This window comes from Malus sylvestris, chromosome 16, assembly GCF_916048215.2.
Source record: "Malus sylvestris chromosome 16, drMalSylv7.2, whole genome shotgun sequence".
NCBI classification, from domain to species: Eukaryota; Viridiplantae; Streptophyta; class Magnoliopsida; order Rosales; family Rosaceae; genus Malus; species Malus sylvestris.
The window spans coordinates 9,641,113-9,658,972 of NC_062275.1; the positions used below are offsets into that span (position 1 = coordinate 9,641,113).

At 42.1% G+C, this 17,860-nt stretch overlaps 3 protein-coding genes and 1 long non-coding RNA gene across 4 annotated transcripts; all 4 read right to left on the minus strand.

Moving 5' to 3' along the window:
• Positions 1-4,016: 4,016 nt before the first annotated feature.
• Positions 4,017-6,170, minus strand: LOC126606649 (uncharacterized). The gene is made up of 4 exons (XR_007617279.1): positions 5,837-6,170; positions 5,667-5,735; positions 4,869-4,919; positions 4,017-4,195 (listed from the first exon to the last, which is right to left on the minus strand). It is a non-coding gene; the product is annotated as an uncharacterized LOC126606649 (long non-coding RNA).
• Positions 6,171-6,343: 173 nt separating this feature from the next.
• On the minus strand, positions 6,344-10,671 carry LOC126608445 (cation/H(+) antiporter 19-like). The gene is made up of 3 exons (XM_050276320.1): positions 10,127-10,671; positions 8,969-9,970; positions 6,344-7,854 (listed from the first exon to the last, which is right to left on the minus strand). The coding sequence occupies exons 1-3, from the start codon at positions 10,313-10,315 to the stop codon at positions 6,592-6,594; spliced, it is 2,454 nt and encodes an 817-aa protein (XP_050132277.1). The 5' UTR covers positions 10,316-10,671; the 3' UTR covers positions 6,344-6,591.
• Positions 10,672-10,826: 155 nt separating this feature from the next.
• On the minus strand, positions 10,827-12,793 carry LOC126608446 (50S ribosomal protein L18, chloroplastic-like). The gene is made up of 3 exons (XM_050276321.1): positions 12,502-12,793; positions 11,650-11,811; positions 10,827-11,199 (listed from the first exon to the last, which is right to left on the minus strand). Exons 1-3 carry the CDS (start codon positions 12,676-12,678, stop codon positions 11,050-11,052), a joined length of 489 nt encoding a protein of 162 aa, XP_050132278.1. The 5' UTR covers positions 12,679-12,793; the 3' UTR covers positions 10,827-11,049.
• Positions 12,794-13,303: 510 nt separating this feature from the next.
• Positions 13,304-17,594, minus strand: LOC126608728 (DEAD-box ATP-dependent RNA helicase 50). The gene is made up of 8 exons (XM_050276723.1): positions 17,110-17,594; positions 16,284-16,912; positions 15,601-15,795; positions 14,955-15,142; positions 14,486-14,699; positions 14,066-14,197; positions 13,733-13,908; positions 13,304-13,592 (listed from the first exon to the last, which is right to left on the minus strand). Exons 1-8 carry the CDS (start codon positions 17,399-17,401, stop codon positions 13,355-13,357), a joined length of 2,064 nt encoding a protein of 687 aa, XP_050132680.1. The 5' UTR covers positions 17,402-17,594; the 3' UTR covers positions 13,304-13,354.
• Between the last annotated feature and the right edge of the window lie 266 nt (positions 17,595-17,860).

Below are 17,860 nucleotides of genomic sequence, written 5' to 3' on the forward strand. Positions count from 1 at the left end.
CTAGTGGGGTGTTTATTCCTTGCTTTTGCTTGTGTTTTTCTGCTGCACTCTCTCTGTCTCTGTCTCTGCGCTGCTGTCCATTTGTAAAGAGCATATTTGGAGGTCATCACTCATGAGCTCCGTGACCACTTTCCTTGGAGGCAATCAATCCACATGTGCTTGCATGCATCTGATCCATTTAATCACAGAGAATTAATAGAAAACATCGTCAGGCAAAAGCAAAAGCATACCAATATCAGTCTCCCTTTTTCTTTTTCTTTGGTGGTCGACATCTTTTTTTTTTTTGCTTGTGGCTTTTTTAGAAAAGCTTCTCCATTATTCTCAGGGCTGTGATGATGATGCAGTTGAAGATTGTGCAGAGATACGGAACACCAAGAAGAAGATTTGGAGGAGCCATTGACTCGGTGATTGATTGTTGGGCTGCTGGCACTTGTTTGTCAAGGAGCATAAGAAACTTTGGGAGTTAACCGGATGCTTCTGGTGGTAATAGTACAGCGGGCACAGCACGATGAAAGGCGTGATGATGAGAACGAGGTAGAGCTCCAGGCCGGCGCAGATACTGACAAAGAAGTTAGCCACTGGTCGAACCAAAACGACGACGGTGCCTACAGTGATGATGGCGAGTAATTGGATGGCAACGATCACGTAGATTTTACGGATGAAAGACCACAGAGCTCGGGGCTTTCAAGCATCACAGGGTAGAGCAGCCTCAAGCATCACAGGGTATATGATGCAAAAAGATCAGAGGCTAAACATGGACGAGGCAAAAAACAAGTTGAAATAGGCAGGAGTCCCCGAAGATGAAAACGCTGCTCTAAAGAGGCAGTTCGCACCTCTGGCCAACGATACTACCACTAAAGATAGCAGTAGAATAGGCTTATGAATGCTGTAGCAATTCAACAGACTGACGGAGGGATCAAAGTTACCGCAAATCCTGAAGACATTGAGCTACCAGAAGAAAATGATTCAGAAAACGATGAAAGGGTGGAGATTCAAATTGCACAAAAAGAGGTCCTGTATGCTGTTTTTGGAGAGTTGGCTAAAAAGAGAAAGGAGGCCGAAAAAAACGAGAGTAGATATGCTAATACCAAGGACGAAGGAACACCGTTCAATATCTGACTAGAGAGATGCTTTTGCTTCTTGGTGAGTGTCGTGGTGGCTCTCAGAGGATCGGCGAAAGGAGTGAGTCAACATTTGGAAAATTATAGGACATGTGGCGTTGTGGCGTTCATGTAATCTTGACATCTTGCCTGCAGTATAGGACAATCCACATTTGTTGTCTTCTTTTGCACCAAACTCGCTAACAGAGAGGACCCTTTTGGATCTGGGTCGGATTCTTGTCTACCTGGGTTGTGGGAAGAGCTGCAACTCGCCATTCTTTCTCTCTATCTGTTTTTGTATGTAAGAAGAAGAAGAGTTGGCACCATAAATTGGCGACCTGTCGACTAACCTTTGATGAAGTTCTTCGTTGTCGTCTCTGGTGACGGTGGTGAGTTGGCAGATGCTTTTGACGTTTGGGCAAGACGGTGGTGAGTTGGCAGATGCAGCGTTTGAGCTCGCCCACCGTGTCGTCACCGTATACTTTAACGGTGTGCTCATTTCCGCTCCACTTCACTGTCAACGTTATCTCCTCTTCTGGCGACGATGGCGTTGAGGTTGAGGCTGCGCCTGCACCTGCTACTCCTGCCATATCACCAATAAATTGCTTTCTCTCTCCTGAGGTTTTAAGTTTAGAGAAAGAGGTTATTGGGTTTCTGAGTTTTTGTCATTTTGCAGATTTACGGTGAAGGTGGAAAAATTAAGAGAGATCCGACATAGTTTTTTTGTGTCGATTCCCACAGACGACGTCAAATGTTGATGCACAAAACCGGAGGTCTTGGAACAATGTAAATCCGACCGTGAATCTGTAAGAAATGTAAATAACACAAGATGTATCATGGTTCACCCTAAGGTTTGGGCTACGTCCACACTGATTATGTATTTATTTGAGGGAGAGAGAGCTCTGAGAATGAGAGCTTTGAGAGGGGTGAGAGGGCCTAGGAATTGGCCTCCCCCAATTGTGAGGGTGAGGGGTCATTTTATAGAATAAGGACTCCTCACTTATTACATATTTGCCCATTCCTTTATCACATAATTACATTTAAGTCTCCCGAGTATTTGTACGAGATCAAAATATGAGGCCCTAAATATGGTATAAACAAATCTTATTGTTAGGTGGTTGTCGTGCTACTTTAACTATCTTGATCGTTACTAGATCGAACGGAAATCACTTCATGGGCTGAAAGAAGTTGCATTTAACTGTTTTTACGATTTGGTTTACCGCCCGCGTGACAACAACTGTAATAGTTTTTGTTCATAAAGAACACGAGGGAACAGAAATTGACATAGCGTTGCTGAAGAATGTGTTGGATGTAGGACAGGTTCAACATGTTGCATGCCAGGTTCAAAGTCGTTGGAGATCGCAGCAAAATTTTGATATAAACTGAACTTGATCATTTCAAGCATATGTACGTATTCTATAGATCATTCGTACATAGATTGTTCGTATTGCATAGATGATTATCCAAACATTATGATTGTTCAATTGAATTTTGATGAACAAATTAAATTACAGATCGTTTAATCGTTCATATAGAAAAAATCAACCTTTAAAAAAAAATAATGAATCATTTTAGTAAATGATTTGCACTCAGTGACTAAAAACAACAAGAACTTGATAAGAAATTGTTGACCTTAAAAACTATTAAGCCTACGTGGCGCTTAGGTCGAGTAATTAATAAATTAACTACGTCATTCGGTTATGTGAAGGCATGCCAACTCGTAGCCCGAGTTCAACCGGGGAGTAAAATATGCTGATGTGGCATTGGGCACCCTGCTGACTTTTTGATCTTGCGACTGCAGTCGAGGAAGGAACATGTCTCGGCCTTCGGATTCTAGAGCCTGAAGACAAGGCTGCTAGTTTTGCGAAGTTCAATTTCAAATTCGGCTTTCAATGTGCCGAATGTAGTAACTTGGTAACACATCACTTTGCCGAGAATGATGATGGGATGATCTCTACCAACAAGGACTCGGAAATCCTTGTTGATTGAGACTTGGATAAATAACCAGTCAATCTCGAAGCAGTGCTATTTATCCAAACTGAAGGTGCTTATCGATCGGTTGATTCTACAGCTCTAGTGTTGTTTATCCAAACTGAAGAAGTCGACTGATTCTACGGCTCCAGTACTGTTTATCCAAATTGAAGATGTCTCTGGTTTCTTTCATAATGCTGTTTATCTAAACTGAAGATGTGTTGGCGGGAAGAAAGGGGAAGAGGATAAAACCTCAGGGTTGTTGAGAAGCTTTACGCATGGTAATTTGTGTTTTGATTTGGGAGGGGCCCTCTTAGTCGTTTGCCACTTGGTATTTATACAAACCTGCTCAAGTCGTAAAAACCAATCCCAATTGCAATGTGACTCTGAGTCTTTATTTGTTGCTGCTGACCACGCACTTATCCCATGCATAATTACAATAATAAATGAAGTTATGAAAACTTTTTCTCATATGCACATAAGTCCACACCTTATCACATCAATAAAAGCTTGATCCCATCTTTTCCATCCTGACATTCTGTACAATCTTTTTCAAAGATTCAATCCTAATTGCGTCATCACCATCGTTCAAAATCCACGTGTTCCAATGCAGTTCCACTTTATCTCCACATCTTGTATGCAATCCGACCTTTTCCTGGATGTGATAATGCATGCAATTTCATTAATCCCATTTAATTAAAATACTTGGCATCCTGCCAAGATACTTGGTGGCTATGATTCTTCCATATCTGCCCATGTTGTTTGACCTTGTCCGTGCTTGAATTATTGGAATACACTTCAAAACTCCAATACGAGAATTGACACGCCCCGATCCCGATATCCTCGGGATATCAGGATGGTCACGTGCTGGCCGACACCCGAGGGTGACGAAAGCCATTTATTGAGTGCAATTGCTGAAAATAAAGGATAGATAAAACTTATAAATGTAAAAGAATAAGGAATATGCATTTAAGGAACGTGTTCAGAGCATACAACTAACTAGAACACTAAAAGAATGATATAAAATGGAATGAATAAAAGAATGAGTCCCACACCAAGAGGACTCGAAGATGCCGATGCGGAAGTGCCTTGATTGTCGGGATTGTACGCCTCGATCCTAAATCCTGAAGGGGGCGCAAAACAAACATGAGTGGACCAAGTTGATATATATATAATAAAACAGTTATCAATATACTAACCCCCAGGTTTATGAAAACAAATATATAATGATGAACATAGGTTTTCCGAAACCTAGCATGATGTGCAGTATCTCAAATCATAACTCATATATAATAATCACTAGTGAATTGTCCGATAACCTGCAGGCCCCATGCCGGCTCCCCGTCTCTGAGCAGACAGTCAGAGGAAAATACACTTCAGGCCCCATGCCGGCTCCCCGTCCCTGTGCTAAATAGCCAGAGGAAACACACTCCAGGCCCTATGCCAACACCAAACCGTCGCCCGGGACGGACCGGAATCTATCCCTACGTCCCGTAGCGGAAAGGACCACTAGGTAAGTACAAAACCATTGAACATACATATATTGAAAAACAACTTCGTAGTATAAAGTCATCCATCATCTATACTACAAAGAGGTGTTCTAAACATGTTCTAATATCATATTGTCATCCATCGGATATTCTATAAGAACATGGGTTATAGGAAAAATAGTAATAATTCAATCTAGCCTCAGTAAGCATATTATCTCAAAACGTTTCATAAAACGTAATCATTAAATCATGCATTTCATGTATGCATTTCTACTATTAAAACATGCTTTTGAAGGGGTCCACTCACAGTACTTAGCCGCCGAAGAGCCACGCAAACTAACGTCACCAATAATTGCCCCTAAGCACATAAAGGGTCCAATTAATAAAACTATATAATAGCAATTGGATTTGGGAAAACGGACGTTGGAAACGGATTCAGAACGTCGAATTACCCTAAGAAGGGTCCCGGACGAAAACCCGAAAAGTCAACTCTAAAGTCAATGTTAACCGGAGGTCAACGGTCAAATTAGGTCTAACGGGTTTTAGGCTTGAAATCCGGATTAGGGTTTAGGTTAAATAGGATTAGGATTTATTGGGTTTTGAATTTAGGGTTCTAAGGTTAAAAGGGTTTAGGGTTAAAATGGGTGGTTTGGATTTCTAAGGTTTTGGGTTAAAATGGTTTAGGGTTAGGAAAGGGGTTTGGGTTTAAGCCCAAACACATACATATACTATAAACACACACACACACACACACACACACACTACACAAGGCCCTAAGGCCTCCTAACAGAAATCAGGGCTTTAAGCCCTTGGTTGAAAACCGGCCCAAGGCCAACCAAAACTAGGGCCCAAGCCCTTTGGGTTTTAAAAACATATAACTAAAAATAAAAACTGAATGGGTTAGGGTACTGGGCCAAGGCAACACGGGCCTAAGGCCCGAGGGAGAGGGAAAGGCCGGATGGCCTGGGTTTGTCGAAGGAGAAGGTCGGAATTTCGGCCGGAAAACCACCCAACTTTAAATGGTCATAACTTTGTCAATACTCAACGAAATCAAGCAAGACAAAAATGAAAGTTGTAGCCCTTGAAGATACGAAGAGAATGGTACCTCACACGACGTCTAACTCGCCGTGGTTTGGCCGGAAAATGCCTCGAAAGCCGTCGGACTCGCCGGAAACTGGGTAAGATTCAAATGAGTATAACTTCTTCAATACTCAACGAAATTAAGTGAAACAAAAAGGAAAGTTGTAGTACTCGACGAGACGAAGAGATTGATACCTTGCACGCCGGCCAACTCGTCGTGGTTTGGCCGTAAATGGCCTCGAAAGGGGCGGTGCTCGCCGGAGCTTACTCCGTGACGTCGAACTCGCAGGGCAGGGTCCGGGGTTCGTTGCGAGCCTCTCTTCGATGGTGACTCGGTCCTAGTGAGTCCAGGGGAAGAGAGAGATGCGAGAGGTTGAGGGAGAGAGGTACGGGATAGCTGAGAGGGAGAGAGCTAAGGGAGAGTTACGGGGGAGAGAGACGAAGAAGAAGGAAGAGAGAGATGGGAGGCTGGGGACAGAAATCAGGGGTGGGTCCCCCTTGGCTCACCAATTAAGACTAACAATATTTTAAAAAATGGGGTGGGGTGTTTCAAGAATCCCGAACAGACTCGTGGAGGAAGAAAAGTCCTTGATTTCAATATGCACTCTTCAAGCTCATTTTTAATATTTTCATAAGATAACTACTACAATAATCCAATACTAATATTCAGAAAAATATTAGAAACAAGCCAATAATGACTAATTGGGTACAAAGTTGATCACATTCTAATGTCTAGAATTCTTCATAATCATCTGACAATCTTTTATCCGAAAATGTAAAATCGGGTACAAACAGAAATACAAGTGATTAAACTTTGACTATAGAATATAGATCGTTTCCTAATTGAATATATAATCAAGGATTGGAAAGGTTAATACGGTTCTTATTCCTGCTTTATAGATGGATTACTCAATTAATTATTCATCTCTCGCACAATTCGAAGCAAACGATCAAGCCATTGGTGTATCCGGCACCTCATAGTCAGCTTCCTCCACCACAAGCGGCTGCGACGACGTGGGATTATACTGTTGAAACACCACAACCGACGCTGTGGACGAAAAGTCTGAGGACGCCAAGAAGCTTCCCACCGGCCCCAACTCCGCGCAGTCACTCGAACTGTCCACCAACGGCGCCGTCGGAGGCATTCTCCCCACAATAAACAAATTGACATTTTTAGCCATCGATTTCAACACGACACAAATCTCCGCCTTGCTGTCCACCACCTTCTCCTCGTACAGCATCGACGGCTCCCCGCCGCCCTCCTTATTCCCACTATTCTTCATCACATTCATGTACTCCGCCAAAAGCGACTCGTCGTCCTCCTTCTGGTCGCCGCCGCAGTCTTCCTCTTTCAAAATCTCCTTGTTCTTGTCAGAAGTTATCCCGACCAATTTCGCGCCAAAACTCAACGTCTTTCCTTGTGGGGCCACAAACCGAATCAATGTCATCACAATACCGGGATGCTCTGCCAGCCTCATTCCGTACGCCAACGCCTCCCTGTCGTCCCGCCCTCCGAAAAACGCCACCATAATATTATACGACACCTCGCTGGCCGAAACCTGGGCTGTTCCGCCAAGACCCCTGTCCACCAAAATCCCAACGGAGCAGGGAGCGTGTTTAAGCACACGCTCGTTGACCGATCTAAACGCGTTTCCTAGAGACTCCATGTTGCCGTCGAGCCTCTGGTGTTTGTGAAACGGGAGTAAAATCACGGCGGCATTCTTTTGGTGGGCGCTGGCGCAGATGTCCTCATGGATGTTGTCGAGGGAGGAGATGGCGGTCATGGGGCGGACCTTGACGGAGCTGAGCTGTTCGTAGGCCTCGAATGCAATGACCATTTGGTCCTTGTTGTTTTCGTCGTTTTTTTTGTTCCAGAAAGGGAGGCCGTTGTTGCGGGCCTTGTGGACCATGGAGATGGCGGAGGAGCGCTCTGATAGCTCCATGAGATGCATGGCGTAGACGGTGAGGCGGCCGCGCTTGCGGGTTCCGCGGGAGGACTCGATGAGGTTGATCACGGTGGGGATGTTGCGGGTGCTGTGGAAGCAAGCCAGCATTCGGAGCTCCGTGTCGGGGTTCTTGCGGAAGACGCTGCGGTGCTTGTAGGGGGCGCCTCGGCGTGCTGGCTTGTAGACTGCCATTACTAGTGGGGTGGTGATGAAGGTGGTGAATAACGCCATTAGGACGAAGATGGCGAAGGTTTGGTCGTTCAGCACCTGCCATGCGTATAGTGGTGACACATAAATTAGATTGTAAATTAAAATTGTGTAATAATCTAATAACAACTAACCATATGTTGAGAGAAGTCAAGGTTTGTGTGTGACATTACTGATTCATCACTATTCTAAAAATATTCGCATAAGCTCCGTTTAAACGTTAAAGAGCTAGTCACCGTTCTGATTAATTTTTAGGCATTTAGAAATTAAGAAATGACGTCTAGATCTACCTGAACGTCGCCTAGCCTATCTAGACTCACCTAAGTTGCGACTCTCATTTAGACATTCATTTTGAATTTTTTTTCACTAATAAAAGACCTATTGAATACTTAAATAAAAATTTATTATGCTTGTTCTTCAAGCTGTCAATATGATCTAATATTCCAATACAATTATATATATTTTTTTAGGTATAGGTGAAAATTTATTTGTGTGTTATATAATAAATTTAATTAAATTAAAAAAAAAAAGAACCTAGGCCCCGTCTAAACACCTAAATTAGGTTCATGCCCGCCCCTGACTATCGTCTAGTGCCTTTTAGAACCTTGCCCAATCACTGCCACAATATGAACTAACAATATTATACAACTGTAAATGTAAAATTGATTTCCCACCCATAAAAGCGGTAAGTTGACTAGATCTAAATTGACTTTCCACCAAATAATTAGCAACCGTAATGCTATGTGTATGACATTTTACCCACCCACATAAGTGAACATTTATGAAGACCTAATTTCATAGTTGGCTACATAAAATTTTCTTACCATGACTAAGTAGACGCTAAATAATTTTCAATGCATGAACTCTCTTTTAATTACCAATTTTTCTCTATATATACTAGGAATCCAAGAATCATTAAGGTTTTTTCTTTTAATTTTATTCAACGGAACTAATGTATTTGTACACATATCATAATCTTAATTATTAAAAATAAAAAAAAAATAAAATAAGATTAACATAATTAAATAGCAAACTGATACAAAATTTGGTGTGTGTAGCAATACTCATATTAGAATCATATTAGAGGTGAATGTGTAAAATTAAACCAAATTTAATTCTTTTGAGAAGAATTTAGAGTGATATAAGGAGGTGACAAGAAATTATAACTACTAACCTTTCTATCCTTTCCAATATTGAGGACAATGAGCTCCACCAGTCCCTTGGTGTTCATCAGAAACCCAAGTGCCAACGCCTCCCTGAACGGCACCTTACACGCCATCGACACCGTCACTGTCCCCACAATCTTCCCGAAAGACGCCGTGAATATAACCAGCAGCAGCAGCGCCCACGACTGCCCGCCGCTGATGGTGGCCACGTTGGTCTTCAACCCACTCGACACGAAATATAGCGGCAGGAAAAGCCCCGACACCAGATCCTCTAGCTTCTCTATCAGCACCCCGGCGAACGGCCCCTCCTTCGGGACTATTATCCCAACCACGAACGCGCCGAACAGCGCGTGTATCCCAATTACGTCCGTCACGAAACTCGCCGACAGGACGAGGGACAACGTGATGCATATGTAGAGCTCCTTCACCGGCTCCCCATCGGGGGACCGCCTCGCCATCATGGCTAGGAGGGGTCTTAGGGCAATGACGCAGAAGCCAACGAAGCCGGCCCCGGATAGTAGGACCCACACGGAGACGAGCGGGGAGGTATTGGTTCCGGTAAGGGCGATGGCCAGGGCGAGGAGGATCCAGGCGGCGACGTCGTTCACTGCGGCGGCCGACATGGCGATGCGGCCGACGTCAGTGGTGAGGAGCTTGAGCTCGGCGAGGATGCGGGCGAGGACGGGAAAGGCGGTGATGGAGAGGGCGACGCCGATGAAAACGAGGAAGGGGCCTTGGCTGACTCCTTTGGAGACGGTGGCGCGGAGTGCGAAGGAGGTGAAGACGCCGAGAACGAAAGGGAGGGTGATTCCTGCGACGGCGATGCCTAGGGATTTCTTGCCGGTGCGGCGAATGGCGCGGATGTCGAGTTCGAGGCCGACGAGGAACAAGAAGAAGAGGAGTCCGATGTTTGCCACTGTGTCCAGTACAGTCATGGCTTTTGCCGGGAAAACGGTGTGTAGAAACTTCTGGCTTCTCCCAAATGCCGACGGCCCAAGCAATATCCCTCCCTACAATTATATGTGCGTGCATGCATGAATGATAAATATATTGGGTTACAAAAGCAAAACAAAGAATGTTCTCTTACCAGACAATCTGAAACGCAACATGATTATGTTGCTAAATCGTGAATTTGAATCATTGATCAGGTTAACGAAAGAACTTACAATGACTTCGGCTATAACTCGAGGTTGCCGCAGAGGTTTTAGAAGGAATGCAAGTGTTCTGGTGAAAACAACGACCAAGACAATCTGGAGGATGAGTAAGGGAATAGCAAAATCTAGGGGATTTTCGCCTTGAAACGATCCATTGGATGTTGCCTTCATGGGGGCAACCAGCGGTGGCGGCGGAGCCATCTTCAGATCGATTGAATTGGTCAGAGATTTAAGAGATCACCGCACACACAACGGATCTGCCGGCCGCACCAACATTCCAGTGAGTAGAAATCAATTGATGAAGAAATGAACCAACTCAAAATTTCTTTTCTTTTGACATGATGAAGATAATCTCAGGACGCTAGATGCTAGACGCTGGACGACTTATATGAGGATCTCCGGCGGTTGATCTCTGCATGTGTGTAACTGTAATTTGGTTCGATTCGAAACAGACTCCGGAGAGTGAACAGAAGAAGCTAGCACAGCAAAGGGGAGAGAAAAGTGATACAAATAAAACCAACATACTAATTATAGCAAATGACAACAAATTGAACGCTTTCTTTGCTTGGGAGTGAGGAAGTGCCTGCTGATTCCTCCTTCCCCTCCCACATGTGGTTAATATTCAACCTGAATTTGTTTCAACTCCGATCTCAAATGACCGAACAAATCTCAAGTTTGAATGCAATGCCCTAATGAGTCAATTATCAAGATATAAACTAATCACCACATATAAGAATTTCATCTCCGATGCGTATAATTTTCAGGGATACAAACTGAATTGGAAAGAAAATTGACAGCGTCTCAATGTCAAATGTTCAATTAACTAGGAAACAGCAACTCTGCTAACACATTGATACATCCTTCCATCCAAATCTTTTACAGAAACTACAAAAGGGGTACGACGGTCCAAAATAGGATTGAAGTATTTCGTGATCTTAGAACTGAAGGCCGTGTTCCCTGGCTGCATCAGCAAGGGCTTGCACACGTCCGTGATATGGGTATCCACCACGGTCAAAGGCCACCTTTGAGATCCCTTTCTCCAAACATGACTTTGCGATCACTTCTCCTACCTTCTTTGCTACTTCCTGATACCACATAGCTTGAATAGATCAGGAATTTTGTTTAACAAACATCAAAGCTAGGCAACAAGTTTTATCAAATAGAATTGACATAATACCAAATCATAAACGAACGATCAAAACCTAAGCTGAACTACAAGACTTTTTTTTTTCCAGCTGTTAAGTTTATTACTACATCATTTATGATAAATCATCGAATTGGAATTAACGTATCTTAAAGTCAAACAATAACAGACAACAGGTATAAGGAGCTAGTGATTTGATGATATGTTAAAAGTTTAACCGAAAAGTACGGTTCAGAAAATAAAGGTAATGGAAAGTTTTCAGAAAATATGGCTATCTATTGATGAATTCCATCACAGAGATGTACATCTGCAATAAAGTTTTCAGACTAAAGAACCGCATAGCCTAGGAACAATATCGAACTTTCTGTTCAACTGATATGTGTTAACTCACAATGGTAGGACCAGAAGTGTAGTCAAATTCTTCAGAGATGGGTTTCTGCATTGTTGAAGCCGAAGCAAGTGTGTGCATCTTGCTATCATCAATCACTTGGACATAGAGATGCTTGTGGGAGCGGAAGACAGCCAGCCTGGGCCTTTCGGGAGTCCCTTCAACCTGAAAAACAAACAGATGCGCCATCCACAATCAGAACAGGCAAATCAACCAAATTTTCGCAAAATGATCCATTAGAGAAGAAACTAATAGAATCAAGGGAAAATATTCCACATAAGTTCATTTGCAAGGGTAAAGTCAAGGATTCGAGAGTGCATCATGATACTAATAAGAAGACAATCAAAGCTTCAAAATTTAACTTTAGGTAAGAACTGTCCACAAAAAGGCAATACATTAAACTTTCCGAATGAACATGGTAGCAAAGCCTGTGGAGAATATTGGGAGGCACCACTCATGGGAACCTTGTCTTTGCTACAAGCATTCGAGTTTTTCGAACCAAGATCCTATCAGTTAAGCTAATCTATGTTTAATCTGCTACATTCAACCGGAAACTCTGTAATTGGAAACTAGAACAAGCTAACCCAATTCATGTGATGTCAATTCACGAGGAGTTTCTGGCATATGAAATTGAAGGCACCCATTTTCATGTTCTGGACACCCACTACTCAGAAACTGACAAGCAAGAGTTTCTGGGTTGGGAACTTGGGAGAAAAGACGATAAGGGACAGTTAAGAAGATACAATCCAAAGGGGCAACAATTCGTGCCGTAAAATTTTATCTTGAATTATGTGGGTTGGAAGCGAAGAAATCAAATTGCAGAAATTGGAGAGAAGAAGAAGTTGGGAAAGGTACCGTCTTTCTGATACGGGTATGGCGGGCGGTCCTGTCTTCTCTTTTGGTGGTGGCTTTGGCTTCCACGACAAGAGACCGAGACTGAGGCCTTGGAGACGGAGTCGCCGCCACTCCCACGAGCTGAGGACGCAGCCATAGCTGCTGAGAAGACGCTAGGAACGAAAGCGAAGCTGACATTGTACTGTATCTCTCTTTCTCTCTCTATCTATCTTCGTCTCTCAGCGTGTGTCTCTCTCCCTGTGTATTTCTAAAACCCAATTCTGCAATTTGGCACCTTATCCATCCCCCACCCAGAACACTACTCACCATTTACCCGCTCTGTTATTCTTTCTTTTTAACCCATTTTTTTCCCGATAGCCCAAGGGTTTTGTTGGGAGTTTAAACGAAAAATCATATTTTTACACTAAAAGGTCAAATTTGGTATTATTGAATTTACCCTTTATTTTATCTTTATCGTTAAAACTCAAAATTTTCAAACCATTTTCATTAGTTTTCCTGATTTTGTTTTATTTTTTCATTACTTTGATTTAAAAAAAAAAATTAACGAATAGAACATGAAATCGACGTTTTGGAAGTTTATATGAGGTAAGATTTTATATTTTTCATTATTTTAGTGATCTCAACGGCATCGGCGTGCCTATAATTACGTTATGAAGTTAATGCATAATTGATTATGCTATGCATTTCTAGATCACTTTTTGCTACAAAGTGACGGATTCTAGATTTTTGCTTTTTGATGGAATTCTCAAATATAAATCTTCATTCTTTGAAAGGGAGGAGGAACAACATAAAAACCAAATAAGTCAAGAAAATTGGTGGTCATGTTTCTTTTACAAGCAGGCATAAAAGCCTTTTAGTACAAAAGCTCATATGCAGCTGGTACATCGTGCACCGGGTGACCTTTCCGGTTTCTTTCCATTATCTTTCCCGCAAGGGAGACTTGTTTCCCCACCACAAAGATGAACGCCTTTCCGATTCCTCCAGCACCTCGGGCAGTTCTTCCAACACGTCGTACATACTCACTTGGATCGCGGGGGAAGTCAAAGAGTATAACATGATCCACGCCAGAAAAGTCGATTCCACGCGATGCTCTGTCAAATATTTCATAAACGTCAACTTGCTGTATGCTATATGACTCGTTTTTACGGAACCAATAATGATCCGGTCTATACTTATTATGCAAGCAAAGTTCAGTACAGGAAATGATACAGAAGGCAACGGAAATTGCTACCTATCAGTGCAAACCAAAAACTGTGAGACTTCCTTTGAATGAGAATTGGTGAACTCCTCCATATTTGCGAGTCTTGATCCTTGGGCCAAGGCAGAGTGGAATGGTAGAACCCGAATGCGAGTTCCACTTCTGTCAAAACGTGTTAATATATTCTCAACTTTTCTGCACGTTTCAATCTGCAAACAGGCAAGGAAAAGCTAACTTGAGTAATACTTTCTTTAAGTGACCTGAGAAGAAATTTAGTTCCATATACATAGAATCAGAAAGGCTTGTAAATACACACAATCCCAGGTACATGGCAAGCCACTCAAAAGGGAAAATGTTTCACGTTACCTTGTTGCAGAAAATTATCGATTTGGGAACTGGACTTCCCTCCACAAGCTGTAGAAGAGCAGATTTCTTATTTGAGAATGCCTTCTCTGGAGATCTTTCACCTCCATCATCTCCACTGCAATCTACAAGCACCTGGACATGAATCATGATTATCAAAATCCGTCATTTTGGAGTTACGTACAGCTCTTCAGTTCTAATAAAATGAAATTTGATGGGAAGCTAGGAAAAAATTTGAACAAAAGTAAAACTAATAATGCAGAAACAATAAGAACACCCTTTTTCTCCAACAATTGAAGGTGATAATTTGTTCTTGACATGTTATGAAACTGCGTAAACCATAAAATAAGAGCCTTCATACTCACCTCATTACCAGGACTACATACAAAAACCATTTTATACACAACAGATAACCATACTAACCTCTTCAAGGCCAGAGCTTATACGGTGCATTCCAGGTGCCATGACTACTTTACAATCAGGAAAGGATTCAACCAATTTGTTGTAAATTCCAAGGGGTAACGTCGCAGTCACAAAAAGATATTGTGTGGTAACAGGTGCAGAATTGATCAAACTTTCCAGTGCTGCTTCAAAATCCTCATCATTAAAGAGTATATCAACCTCATCTAGTACAGCGCTGCAGCATAGAGGTTCTAATATATTATCACCAAGCATCACCAAGCATCACCAAGAACTCCTAATCTATTATGTAAACTTCATCCAGATTAATTATGGATAACTGACTGAATTTACTCATCAAAGTGAAGGAATCATATCAGGGTATAACAATATGCACCAATGAAATTCAAATTACAAAGGAGCTTTAGTTTTATCAACCCAGAGATAGACATATATAGAAAAGTTAAACGAAGTTAAAGGAATACTGGGTTACCATCTTAGATTTGATAAGTGCACGAAGCCCTCTTTAATCAGATACATAAACCGACCAGGTGTTGCTATTAGGATATCCACACCTTGTTCTAAACTTTCCATCTGAGTTTTCTGCCGATGACCACCGGTTACAACCATAGACCTAACTGGAACCCCAAATTTTGACATTGAACGGCAAACACCCAAAACCTGCATGAGTTACACTTGCATTGTCACAGGCTGATATACCATAAAGTGGGAGAAATAAGACTAAATATCCATTATATTCTTTTATATGTACAATCTTTCAGAGCCCGAATGAGTGTAAGGTAAATCAAGAAAATCAGTTATATACAGTAAAAATACAGGTAGAGTTTTTAAAACTGTAGTTGTTTCCTCCGTTCTCTTTTTTTTTTTTTTTTTTTTAAATTTAAATTTAAATTTTATTATTCTGGTTGAGCTTGTGCTGTACTGTTCTGCACTGCATGCAGTTATTTTAAGTTACAAAATTCTAGTCTACAAACACATGCATATGCATGTAGGCAAATCTCAGAGAACCAGGCCACACAAAGAGCTGGCAATAAACTAATATGCTCAGAAAACTGTTGTTCAACCAACGTGAGCAAAGATCAAGACGACAACAAATATTAAAACCAACAGCAACTGACCTGAGAAGCTAACTCAGCAGTTGGTACCAGTATAACAACTCGAGGACTCATTGATGAGGATTTGCTCAGCCCTTGAAGTTCTTCTTCCCTTAAACGCTGAATTACTGGAGCAAGATAAGCTAATGTCTTGCCAGATCCACTTTGGTCTGCTATAATAGACGTTTTCCCCTCAACAACAGGAGCAAATGCCATGGCCTGCAGTTATACAAGATGTGTAACACAAGTTTAAACTGTACTTGAAAAGTAAGTAGGTCTTCATCAAATATGAGTTACCAATACGAAACTTTTTCAAGGTATATCCATGTACAGGTTGACTAAGCATAAAATTTTCCAGGATGGTGGAACTTTCTCACTTTTGCAAGTGAAGCAATATCAGTATTGGGAATAGGAAAGAGACAGCCCTTCGAAATAAGACGACAACAACCTAACTACACAAACATAACTAAACATGATAGGAAGGAAGTGGTGATGAAATAGAATCAAACAGCGACATATGAAAGCTGCAACAAATTAAACATATTTCTAACAGCGTGGAATGAAATCCATGAGGTGGAAAAATTATATATAATACTTCAGAGGATATTATATATGAGACATTTCTTGAAGTGGATATATTTCAAACAAACAACCAAATCAAATTATTCACATAATGTAAACTAAATATGGGAGCAATGTTGATGTACCTGAATATGCGATGGGCGCTGGAAAAGCTGCTTCTTCAGACATTCAATCATATATTCACTGCAACCCACATCCCTAAAGGATTTTCGACTGAAAAAGTCATTGTCAGTGGAAAATTTCCTTCGCTGATTTAGGTCGGGCAACTCAGCCAAGTCATACATGGACCCTCCTCCATTGCCCCATCCTTTTGAGTGAGCAGAAGAACCTCTTGGAGCTGAATCCTTTTGTCTGGCTATGTTGGTGTCAGACCTATAAGGCTTATGTTGTTTGTTTTGATTGTCAGAGATTGGCTCAAAACCATTTTCCGTCCTTTTCACAGGAGAATGGTCCATGTTGTTTGCTGTCCCCTTCCTCCGCCTCATGTCCCTAAATTCTTTCGAGTGGGAATCACTTGAGCGTCTTCCACCAAGACCGCGGGCATCTGCTCTGTTCTTTTTCCCATCAAATTCAAGTCTTGAAGGCGAATTGACAAATGGTGGTGCATCTTGCACATTTACTTCATCATCACTTTCATCTATTTCTTGCTTAATCCGAGAAGGTTTCTCAGCTATAGATTTCACTCTATGTACTTTCAATCTCCCGAAACTTTGAGCAACTCTCCTACTAGTAGGTGCCGGTTGACGGTCATTGCCTGTAAATGGTGGCACATGCTCAATTCCCACCCAAACTGGATAAACATAACATATGTGCAGTTTGAAGCAGACAAATTATGTATGCCATATCTACAGGTCTAATCAGACTCAAGTTTTATAATTTCGGAAAAACCAACCAAGTATGTGAGATTTGCAGCAAAACCCAAATTGAAATTGAGAGGGAGAGAGAGAAGACCTCGATGGGTGGTAGTGTTTCTGGTGGTGGGAGTGGGAGGGGCAGTGTTGTCTTGTCCAAGGACGATGAAATCGTCCATGAGGTCATAAGAAGCTTCTGCTGCAGCTGCAGGGTTATCGGTGGGTCTCTTACTGAAACTGCAACTAATCCCCCATTTTCTCGTCTGATGAAGATAGAGACACTTGCAGCTGTGGGTTCCCGCCATCCATGATTCTGGTTCAAGGCGTTTTGGCCGCAGGAGGTGGTGGTGGTGGTGGTTGACTGCCGCCGGAGCAGGAACTTTGGCCAGCATTTCTACTGCTTCTGGTTCGAAATTCACAAGTATTTTTGTGTGAAATTGTGATACAAAGTGAGAGTGCAAGTCGTTGGAGTTGGAGTTGGATGGTGGAGGTGACAAGTATCAACGGTTATCTCTTAGCTGCTGCTCCGCTCCTGCTCCCCTTATCAGCACTCGAGTATCGTCTCTACTGGCTACCGATAGAAGCCGCGCGGTTTTTAACGCAAGGCACTGCCACTACATTACTGTGTCCGGCCCACATTAACCTTGTTTTGGGCCTTGTTTCTTTCTTCCTTTTCTTGGTGTAACTTTAAGGCCTTTCGTAATTGTTTAAATGAGTGATACAAGAATCAGACATCGTGAGTTCGACATTGGTGAGTTTTGTATATTAATGTGAAACCCGTCAATTTTTCTTTTCTTTATTTAATGATTAGCTATCTATTTTTTCTCTTGTCGTTTATTTTTTAGTATCAT